The 12295-nt window shown below is 39.1% G+C and overlaps 1 protein-coding gene across 4 annotated transcripts in view; it reads right to left on the reverse strand.

Moving 5' to 3' along the window:
• KHDRBS3 (KH RNA binding domain containing, signal transduction associated 3) overlaps window positions 1-12295 on the reverse strand; it is a 92251-nt gene that overhangs the window by 48694 nt on the left and 31262 nt on the right. For all 4 annotated transcript variants that reach the window (XR_009966307.1, XM_062626979.1, XM_062626978.1 and 1 more), the window contains exon 3: window positions 2116-2232. Coding sequence is in view for 3 of the 4 variants with exons in the window: in XM_062626979.1 (XP_062482963.1) it covers window positions 2116-2232 (117 nt within the window). In the remaining variant the exon portion in view is untranslated. The remainder of the gene's footprint in view (window positions 1-2115; window positions 2233-12295) is intronic.

Consider the following 12295-nt stretch of genomic DNA (forward strand, 5'->3'; position numbering starts at 1 on the left):
CTAAGAAATCTCTCCCATGGCTTAACAAATATGGGATGCACTGGTAAGTATTTAATTCTATAGATACCTAAACTTATTGGTTCAAAGATAGTGGAAATCTCCTCCCATGTACACTCCTTAATTATGGGTTAAGGTGTGCAAGTGACAAACCATTTCTGCTTCTCATAAATATCATTCATGTCATCATACTTCATGTTTGACTATGGGGATGTTTTAAGCCTGACAGAATATAGTTAGCTGTTAGAGCATCCACAACAGGAATATGAAAAGGTCAGTCAGCAAGATTAGACTTTGCCATCAAAACTGTTTTCTTGTCAATACAAACAACAAATAACAGAATGAGAAGCAGCAGTAAACTAATAAAAGCTACTACAGATCCTAATTATTTAGTTTTAATTGGCAGTTTCTCACTTAAATATATAACTAAAGCACAGTTATTGAAGATATATGAACCAACATCTAGCACCAGAAGCTATATGCTTTCATTAGTGAAGTTCTCCATATACTTTGTGGTTTAGTATATATGCTACCAACCATTCCCTACCCTCAGAAGAATCACTGTACGGTTGGATGTGCAGAGAATTGAGAATTCAGAAAGTTTCTGTGGTTATCACTCAGCTTGCCAGCTAACAGCAACACGCAACAAAAAAGTCACCATTTCATGTGCAGCGCTTGGTGGAAAAGGATTTCAATCAGCAATTTTTACAAAAAGGAATTTCAGTGCAGGTTGTTCCAAAAATCATCCCCATGAAAGCTTTTAAGGTAACAATCTTTCTTTTGCTTCACTTGCAAAGTTCACTTTGATTCCCCCAACAATTCTGTAACATGGCTTGGCAACCCACTACTCTCCGCAGCAAACCACCATACAAAAGAGAATGAGTTCACCCACTGGCCTACATCTCCCAACCATACATTTAGTATTTCAGGATCTTTTTATTCCCCACAGTGACCAACAGAAAAGCCACAGCTTATTCCCATTCCAGCTTCCTTCACTGACACTATTTTTAACTCCCACAGAATACTCTGCCTTCCATTATTTGACAGTACATACACCGGCTAGGCTGGGCCATGTGCATGCGGATGCTGCTTGGCTGGCTAAAACACACTACTTTGGGTTTTTTTCCTCACTGCAATGGAGATTTAAGGCTGCTGAAAGGATGAAAGCAAACCAGATGTGGAACAAGGGAGCTAAGGGACAGCAAGGTCACCACTTTTAAGACAATCTGTCCTTTAAATCTTCATTTTCTCATGTAACATTTAGCACACCAAATGGTCATGGTTTGGGCAATCTGGTTTAACTTCGTGTTTTCAATAGACATCCCTCCAGTACTGCACACCATAAGCTTTATGAGAAAGCTTACCCTATTTGCTTTGTACCTTGGTCCTGTATTTCATCCCCTCGTGGTCCAGAACAAAGCAGAGTACTAGCACAGCTTATGATGCATAGCAGCACAAGGCATCTGGCAATATGCCTAAAGACAGTAAATATACTTCACCTTGTAGTAGTTTATTGTTCCTATACAGCCTTTTGCTTTTCATCCTACTTGTCAAGCTATCAAGCAGCAGCTACCAACCCTTGAAGTCTACTGCTTTAAATCAGAAGCTGAGCAGCAGTATTTATCAGAACCTGCTCATAGCGCCATCCATTTCCATCTTTACTACATCACCAAAGAGCTGTGAAGTTTCTTCTCGTTGTATTTTACCTCCTTCCATCAGCTCTTTTCCTTTGCCTAGAAATGTTATTACATGTTAAGTTTAAATGTTATGTGAACATGTTTGGAGGAATTTAGAAGTGGGGTTCCTTCAAAAATGGCAATTATTTGGGCATTACTCATTATAAGCTATACAAGACCAATCTAGAATGAGCCACTGGTAATGCCCCACTTAAATGCCCAAGGACTGTATTTTGGGATCCTACATACAACTCATGGTAGCTTCAAAAATACTCAGTGAGAACAGACTCAAAAGAAAGCAGCATCCATCTGAATCTAACCAACATGAGGGGTAGGGCTTTTTCTTTGCTCCCATTTTTGGCAAGATGTTTGTTCACCTCTGCAAAAGTTTTAGGTAAGCTATAAAATTCAGGTATCAAACACTAACATACTCAGGTCTTACCTTTGTCTTGTCCCTCATAGAACCTTTGCCCAAAATAGACATTTTTGTCAGTGTTTCTTCCTGTAAACGCTTTAGAGAATTGCCACGTGGACCCAAAAGCTTCCCCACGAAGTTGAACTGTAAGAAAACAAAGCACCATTAAGCTCATTGCATTTTTAAGTCTAAATGAATTAGCATAATGGAATATTTTGCTGAAATAACTTTTTTTAGGTGCAAAAAGGTATTAGATCATAAATTACAGTCATTAACTACAACTCTGTAGGACATTTAACATCATGAAAGTGACTCCACCAGGTGTCAAGAGGAATATCGAAGCACCTGAATTCAAAGAAATCAGGTACTTGAAAAGAGAGCTTTGTGTTTACCCCACTCAAGACTGAGAACAGATGTGCTCAAACTGCAATTCAGTTTTTCCAACAATTGTTACCAGGTACATAACCATAAAAACAAGGCTGGCAGCAATCTTACAGATATAATACCAAACCTCTCAAGAAAAAGAATACTTTGATTGCCTTATCCTCCCTTGAAGATTTGTGAAGTAATCCATATAACATACCCTGCTCTAAAACCCAGGAACAATCAAGGAGCTAAAGCCACAGAACATAAGCATATAAATTCAGTCCCAAACCAGAATCAACACTTACCTTCTCAACTGCCACTCAACCCCCCATTATGACTGAAGTTTACCAAAGCCAGTTGGGATTCACAACCATGGCATTACATCACTAAGATAACTAGGGAGAAGGGAGTGGCGAGCCTCAAAAACCAAGGAAGACAAAGAAAACAAGGAAAGCATAACCCTTGGCATTGATAGAAAGTACCAAAACATACAGGTGGTGCCCCTTCAGCCTAGAAGATGCTTCAAAAGGAAAGCTGGCTAAAGAAAACAGGTATCAAATCCGTTTTTTGAAAACAAAGGGAGAATTTGTCTATTGCCATTTCAAGGATGCTTAGGAAAGCCAAGAAATGTGAAAGTTCTCATAAGCACTGCTCCATACAGCATGTATTCCCAGTCACACATGGTGGGGGGCGGGGGGGGGGGGAAGCTGTGTAGTCAGCAGTCTCCTTCTGTATACCACTGCACTGTGGTCTGGAATGTATATGAAATTTGAAGGATTGTGACAGAAAACTTGAGGATTCTATTAAACTATGCAGAGAACTAAAAACATCTGTGTGGTACTTCGTTGATGGTTGGGCTTAAACCACAGCAGTCTGTGACCCTCTGGGGGATCCACACTGGAGCAGTTCCAACTGTATCCTGCAGGAGGGATCCCAGGCTGAAGCAGAAGACCATGAGGAGGATGGAACAGACGTGTTGAGCCAACAACCCCCCATTCCCTATCCCCCTGTGCCACTTGAGGGACTTAGGTAGAAAAATCAGAGTGAAGTTGAGCCTGTGAAAGAGGGGGGAGGGTGTAGGGAAGTTATTTTTATTTTATTTCACTCTATCCTTCTGTTACAATTAATTAGCAATAAATTAATCTTCAAGTCAAGTCTGTTTTGTTTGTGACTAATAGGCTAGTGATCTCCCACAAGCTTTTTACCTTTCTCCCCACCACCCTGCTGAGGAAGGGAAGTGATAGAACAGCTTGGTAGGCACCTGGCAGCCAGCAAAAATCAACCCACCACAGCTCCTGTCCAAATAATAAGGCAATAGAGATTATTTATCAACAAAGTACTGTTCAGAAATATTTATTACCCCAACGAAACTGGAAAACCAGAGTATTCATACTATGGAATCTAAACTGACACAATCATGTTAAAAAGATAGTTAAGGCACAAGTAAAACAGTGATGCTAAAGAACAAACAGACTTAAGCTACTTCTTTGTGGCCTCGCATTTATGAATCAGTTTGTAAGTTTTGACTGTTGCTCTACTACTGTGTCACTGAAGGGCCTACATGGGCTTCTCCTATAAGGATCTCCCTATTCCCCTGAAGGAATTTCAAAACACTCGGCAATGGGATAGTGCAGCTCAAAATCCTTTGCTGCAACATCAGAAGTGCTGATGGAGAAAATGCCCAGCTACAACACACAGTCTACAGCTCCAGTTCATCTAAGTCAGCTTTAGACAGAAAAATAAATGCAAGCATTAAAAGCCTGCCAAGTATGAAAACATGACTTTTACCTCCCTTAGTACCTCCAAGTTCAATCACCAATGTATACCAGAGTTGGAACCAAGATATCATTGACCAAATTACTTACGCATCACTAGTCATAGAATCATAGCAAAATCACAGAATAGTTAGGGTTGGAAAGGACCTTAAGATCATGCAGTTCCAAGCCCCCTGCCATGCCCAGGGACACCTCACACTAAACCATGTCACCCAAGGCTCTGTCCAGCCTCGCCTTTAACACTGCCAGGGATGGAGCATCCACAGTTTCCTTGGGCAACCCATTCCAGTGCCTCACCACCCTCACAGTAAAGAATTTCCTCCTTATATCTAACCTGAACTTGGCCTGTTTAAGTTTTAACCCGTTACTCCTTCTCCTATCACTACAGTCCCTAATGAAGAGTCCCTCTCCAGAATCCTTACAGGCCCCCTTCAGATACTGGAAGGCTGCTATGAGGTCTCCACACAGCCTTCTATCAACTTGATGTCTCTCCAATGTAGAGACAAGGATGTCATAAGGGACAGTGTCAAATGCTTTGCACGAGTCCAGGTAGATGACATCAACTGCTCTACCCCTGTCCATCAGTTCTGTAGCCCAATCATAGAAGGCCACCAAATCGGTGAGGCAGGATTTTCCCTTAGTTGAAGCCATGCTGGCTGTCATTAATCACCTCATTTTTCATGTGTCTTAGCATGCCTTCATGAAGTCCACAGAAGCCACTAAATTTAATATAGTGGAATATTCCACTTAAGTTCGTTTTATTGGGTATATTTTTTTCCTTATAGGTCCTAAGATACAGCCAAGGAAAATATTCACCAGAACCAGGCTCCCCAGAAAAATGTTAGAAATGTCCCTCACTGAGAATATTCACTCAGCAATTGACAGGGCATTGTGTAACCTAATTTACAACCATAATCTCAACAGAAGGTTGGACCAGATATTCCCTAGAGGTCCCTTACACCTTGGACTTGTGATTTTATTATTTCTGGAGGTATAACTGCAAGGAAAGCAAACAAATTGGAACAATACATAACAAGACTGAGCTTCTAAAAGTCAGTAACTCCTTGTCAACAGTTTCCTTAAATAAAGGATCATAACTATGAACTCCTTTCATAAGCAAAGCTCAAATGAAAGCTTTCATATAGTGGAATATCATATCATTTTTCCATGCATTACTCAAGATTACTTATGTTTACTTTAAAATAGCCTTGTTAAGTTCTTAGGAACAAAACCCAAACACTGCATACATTTAAAATGAGAGATTTTTCCATTTACAGTGAAGTATACTGAAATTACTTCAAATGTTGAATACCTGCAGTCTGATACAGTCTAAATTTCCAGTGGTAATCTTAAAAGAAAGGTAAAATTTCATTCATGTTTTGACTGTAATTTAATAGCAGGCAAGCATATATTTAACTACACAATGCATAGCTTTAAATACTTCCTAACTGGAACAAAAACTACCTGACAATTAAAATATGAACTATAAATCATGACAAATGGAAATGCATACCTGCAACAAAAGTGAAATCCACTCTGAATGTAATCAAAGTTACTAAACGGCTTCAGTGCTAAGACGACAGCTTGGGCATTCCAAAACACATTTGTTTACTCCAGCTCTAGTATTTCAATTAAAGCCAAATGTTTAATGTGTTGTGCATATCTAAAACATGACCTATAAAACTCATAGCACCAAGAGCTGTCGTCTCAAAACCAACACAATATTTAGCACTGAAGCTGGATGTTGTGGTAGCTATACAAGTACACAAGTAGATACACAAGCCACACAGATGTGGTCTAGACAACATATAATGAACACGATTAGCTGTATTCTGAGATCCACTGAATTACTCCGTGCATTGAGGCTCCAAATATTAGATCTGATAGATCCAAAGTCTGAGAAACCTGGTTTTCAGTTGCAAGTCAAATTCTGCTGATTTGAAAACACAGTAACTCCAGGGGTAGCTTAAGAACGTAATGAACTTAGGGGTTACTACCAAACAGCTTACAGCGCAGTTCCAAAGCCTTTTTGCTCCAACATAAGAAAGCCAAAAAGCTCTGGAACATTTCACTTGATTATTCCATAAACAAAGCTCATTTATGATATTGAATGAATCATTTCAGTAGAAATCATTTACTTTTACCAGGTATTGGTTTAGTTCAAACTATTGGGTTTTTCCCCTTCTACATAAAACTGGAAACATCTGATCACAAGGATAATTTTGAAATATTTCATAAACACTCAAAAGATATCAGCCACTAAGTTACTATCATTACTGATACACTTTACCCCAACAATCAAGGAGTAGGAGTCATCCCTAAAGGTATAAGGTCACCATAAAGACAAGTTTTCATTACAAAAATCAACAAATCCAGCCTACCCACTGGTGAAACGAGCAAATAAGCCTGGCAGAACCAGGTTAGCTCTTACACAAGATAGCTAATATACACATTCCATGGGTTCCATTTAGAGTTTGTTTGCCAAAAAAACCTTCCATTTGTCATGATTTATAGTTTATATTTTAAGTGCTGTGTTTTGACTTTCAGCTCAGGAACAGAGCTGCTAACAAGCGATGTTTTGGTTTGGCCAAGGACTTTGTGAGCCTCATGCTCTGCCAGGGAGGAGGGGAGCCAGGAGGAAGCAGAGACAGGACACCTGTCAGTATTCCATACCACAGTAGTTTTTGTCCCAGTTAGGAAGTGATGTTCAAAACTATGCATTGTAGAGTTAAACATATAGCTTGCCTTCTCCTAAATTACAGTAAAAGCATGAATAAAATTTTACCTTTCTTTTCTGCTGGAAATTCAGAGTTTATTTGCCCAAAAGCACCAAAAAAAAAAAACTAATTCAGGTGCAGTATTTAACTCAAGCTTGTAAATTGTCTGAATTAGATGCACTGGATCCTACTAACATGATGACATCTAAGCAGTTCTGTACAAGCCTGATCAGTCACATTCATTAGGTCTGGCTCAGAATCAGACATGCCAGAACCCCCATTGCACTCACCCTTCTCCCTAGTACAGCACAATCATATCCAAACTGCTGTAAATACCTAAAACTGTCCTCAAGTTCACCAGCATCACCTTTGTTTTATAACAGTATCAAAGCAGTCACACTGCTTTCCAGCATAAGCTAGTCTGGAAGGTGCTGCAATATTCACAGTTCTACAGGATAGCTGAACTCTGAAGAGCCAGCCATGAATGTTATTCTACACTGGATGAGTCACCTATGTTAAATCCAAGATTGTTTCTACATTAAGACAGATTCTGATATCTTAAGAATCAGTATGTTATAGATAATGATATATAAAACAGAAGATGAAAGTCCACAACACAAAGTTGCTTCTAGACCAGCTCTGAAGCATATGCCATATCCAGTACATTAAGTGAATCATATAATTTTTGGGGGTTGAAGGGACCTTAAAGCTCATCCAGTTCCAACCCCCTGCCATGGGCAGGGACACCTTCCACTCGACCAGGTTGTTCCAAGCCCCATCCAACCTGGCCTTGAACACTGCCATGGATGGGGCAGCCACAGCTTCTCTGGGCAACCTGTTCCAGGGCCTCACTATCCTCACAGTAAGGATTTTTTTTCCTAATATCTTAATAATGAATGCTAAAACATCTAAATTATCAGAATTCTTGCAAAAGGAGCATCAAGATTCAGATTAACAGACCTGGGAGGAGACAAGTGAAGATTGGAAAAACTGCTACCTCAGCTGAAGCTCAAGCCAAGTAACACTGCAGCAGTGATAAACGGTTCCCTCTATAGTCTTATTATAAAGTATCACCAAATTTGCATTAGCTTGAGCAAAAGGATGCAAGATTTTAGGATGGGTAATTTCCCAAACCCTCTGATCACTGAAAGCACATACTCCTGCATCTATCTACATCTCTGGCTTTGGAGGTAAAAATACACCATGAAGTGCTACAGCTCCTTATCAAAATCCTCAAATATGAGATTCTATCCCTTGGCCATGGAATCTGTCTTGCCCACAAATATTAGTTACCTATACAGAAAGCATGTATTGGTTTCCTTTTTTAGAGTGCTGTATAACTAGAAAACATCCAATTTAAGGTATATTTTAAAGGAAAAATTCTATCCCAATAGAAACAAAAATAAATCAATATATTTTACTTGAAAATTGTTTCCCCCAGATATTCATAAATCCTCATTTTAAGAAGCAATTTTGCAGATATAGTATAATGGAGATTATGGACATCAGTGCTTAACACCCATTTCTTCAGAATCCCCACATCAAAACATAATTATTAGTTATCTAGAGATTTATGTCCTTACCAGATCACTGTCTGAACCTATTCCCTGAAAACAGTTTGGAGAAAACACAGCTAAAAAAGTACACAAGCAAGCACAAGCATTTGATCTACAGTATGAATTTCAGCAAAAAAGGAATTAATGCCAATGCTACAGCATTTTTAAATGTATATATAGCAAAAAGGAGGATATAATAGAAGTAATCCTCCTTTATCCCCACCAGGGCAACTCTGCTGAGAATGGTTCATCCAGCTTAAAATACTTAGTGAAAGTATAAATGCTTGACCAAACGCTTCCCTGTAACACTCTAAACAAGCCATTGTCATTAAAGTCATAGAAAGCTTTCTTTGCATTATTACTTTTCTGCAAGGATTCCTCTGTGATAGGGTCACAGGAAAAAATAGTTACTTTAAGATTTGGAGCACTTTCTTATGATGAAAGGGAAAACCAGGAAACTTTTTCAGGGAAAACAGGAAAACAAACATTTTTCATACTTTTCAAGAAAATACAGTTTCTATAGAAAGATAAGTACTCCAAGCATCTACATTCTACCATTTCAAACTACTCCCCTTCACAAACAGCAACAGAATCATAGAATGGTTAGGGTTGGAAAGGACCTTAAGATCATCTAGTTCCAGCCCCCCTGCCATGGGCAGGGACACCTCACACTAAACCATGTCACCCAAGGCTCTGCCCAACCCACCCCTGAACACTACCAGGGATGGAGCATTCACAGCTTCCTTGGGCAACCCATTCCAGTGCTCAGAGTAAAGAACTTCCTTATATCTAATCTAAATTTCCTCTGTTTAAGTTTGAGCCCGTTACTCTTTTTTTTGCTTTAAACATTTATGCACAACAAATCTTGGTCAATAAATTTGCTCAAAAGTTATCCCTGGTATTACATTCCATGCCTGTTGCTCCATGTAACTAATGGTTATACAACCATTCTTATTTTTACTTGAAGAAATTCCACAGAGCTAAGCTATGATGACAAATTCTTTCCTAGCTACTCACGTGATTAAAATAGTAGTCTTTCAATGACTTCACATAACAACTGCAGATCTATTATATATACCAATGACATTTTGAAATAGGTCTTTTCTCTTTAAATGTTGAGCTAAAAGGCTTATATTGATACCAGCTCCTTAAGAGTCAGCAACTTTTGAGAGCATGTATCTCAAGTATTACTTCAGGGAACACAATAGAGACCATTTCTCACTGATTTCTGAGATTTATCCAGTATTTAAGTGTAGATCCAGAGCAAATTATAAATGGTAGGCTGTCACAAAACAAATAATTTTTCCCGATAGTTTTGATCCATCTCATGGAAAACCATCATCATTCCATTTATCATCCATGGAAGCTATTTCCCTCCAGAACTGGAACATCTGAGCTCCCTAAACTGTCAAAGCAAAATCAGATCTGAGACAAAACCACTTTGCAAAGCATTAGATGTGTTGTAAGGGGATAACACCCTCCTTACTCACTCATATGTAACTAAGCTATGAAACACCTTTTTACACAGGCCGACATTTCTGATGAGGAGTCCCTTCAAGACAACCACATCATGACCTTCCATGGTCAGCTCACTTTCTGCCTTCAAGTCTGTGCGAGTTTGAAGATTTTCAAGCATGAAATACAACAGAAGCATGGGTTTAAGGGTCACATTTTCACACTTGACAGAGTCAGTTGAGGTATTCAGCTGATCAAATAGCAAGGTGCATTAAATCACCCTGAACTCCATTGCCTGAACAGACAAGATCTCATTCCACTAACCACAATTTAGACATCCAACATCCACATGAATTCCTACCTATAGAAAGTTTGATTTTGAACTGAATCATGCCTCAGAAAGTTGGCCCTTTTCCTATAAGCTTACCTAAAAGCCCTAACCTCTCTAATCCTTGCTTGTAGCATATGTCCCTGTTACAGTAAGACTGCAGCATTACCAAAGCATGTTCAAACCTCACCTAAATACCTCAGATTAATTTCCAGATCACAGCAATCCAGACTTCTGAGGTATGTGTAGAGCCGACCAACCTGAAAAATTCATGATTGGATACAACTGGATTTTGTAGGCTTGACTAGACCTGCAATGTACAGAGCAGCTTGCACAAGATTTAGTCTTAACAAGGAAAACTGTCACCAAGACAAATTTAGGGTTTTTAATGTACAGGAGTCTAAAGAACACAAATGAAATTAATTCAAATGCATAACCAGTCTCAAAGAGAAACTGAACAAAACTCCTGGGACTATCAAATTATTTCATTAAGCAGACAAAATTCAGGCTGTCTTGGTTATTCTGTCAAGGTCCAGACACGAAAGTAGATGTAGGCAAACTGGCTCTAGCATGAGCTATTAGGCCTCTGAACACTGCTAAGGTTTGAGCAAGACAAAAGGTCCCAGCTGAAGGATATATGTATCTATATATACAGCACCATAGTAGCAATCAAGAGCTGTTAGGTACAAGGTGAGTTAAGCACATCACCACAGATTCACCTGTTTCCACATTAAGCAGAAAACCAGAAACTCAGTTTATTTCAGGGAAAGCAAAGACACCCAGAAAAGTAAAATCCCTGCTTCTGAATGAGGTCTGCCAGGTTCTTTTCCAGTAAGAAACCCAGCTGCTCTGAACTCCACTTTGAAAACTTTCTGCTGCAGTTAACCTGTCACCTTCCAGGGCTGTCAGAGGTAATGAGGCTGAATCTGCACAGGGCTCAGCTATGAGCCCATGAGAATGTATCTGACAGGACAGGTAATGTGAGCAGGCATTACAATGCCTGCTGATCAGATCAGAGCTAGGACCGCCTGACCCTTCTTGATACTGTTATGATTTATTCAAGGAGTCAGAATCAGACAGAAGTTTTAAACAGAGAAAGGACAATGCAATACTTAAAGGAAACTTGATTAACCCTGTGTCAGATCTTGTAAACTGTCTGAATGGGAGTAGTGCTCTTGTGGTCTATTTTGGTCCAGAAACACTTATCACAAAAAATTGGTTGATATTTCATTAATCCTATCTATACACCTAAACAGGAGAGGCATCTCTGCTTGCCAGTCATCACTGGCAACTATAAAGGAAGGAATAGTTTCTGCTAGCAAAGTCACCTATATTCATAGCTAGATTTATTTTCAGATATAAACCCTGTTAAAGACAACTTTAATAATTTACTTTCTTGATCCTGTTTAAAAGCAGAATTATGGATATGAATAGAATAGTGCTTCCCAAAAAAGGGAAACAAACTTTTTCCTCATTACTTTATGGAAACCCAAGTTTGCCAGATTCAACCCAAACTGGCACTAGTTTGCCTAATTAATTACTGTAGTGACTTGGTCAGCTTCACATAGCTGATTCTCAGTTAGTTAACACAAACTAGACTATCTCCTGAAACACTGGAGGTATCTTTTTGTTCAAGATCTTGCACAATAGCTAACAGCATTAGTGTGGACTGCAGGCACACAGAAACAGATGTCAGCTTGCTAGGTGAGCTTCTCTAAATTCAGTATTCACATGCAGAAAGGCGTTTTGCAGAGATTTCATCCATATTTAAGTCTTAAGTTACATTCCTCTGAAGCATCTGTCACCAATCAGTGATCAGCAGGAAGGAGAAAATTGCTCATAAATCAGAACCAAATCTTTTAACTATTTTTTCTGAGGAAGTATCACTTGGCACCTTCTACAGATGACACATTCACACTAATACTAACACCTCTTACAGGCAAAATGGTCTAGGAAACCACACATTCACAGGAAAGAACTGCACAGAAGCATAAAGCATTTACATAAAGC

The sequence above is a fragment of the Pezoporus occidentalis genome, unplaced genomic scaffold (genome assembly GCF_034315485.1).
Source record: "Pezoporus occidentalis ecotype Australia unplaced genomic scaffold, CSIRO_AGI_Poc_V1 ctg3, whole genome shotgun sequence".
Lineage (NCBI taxonomy): Eukaryota > Metazoa > Chordata > Aves > Psittaciformes > Psittacidae > Pezoporus > Pezoporus occidentalis.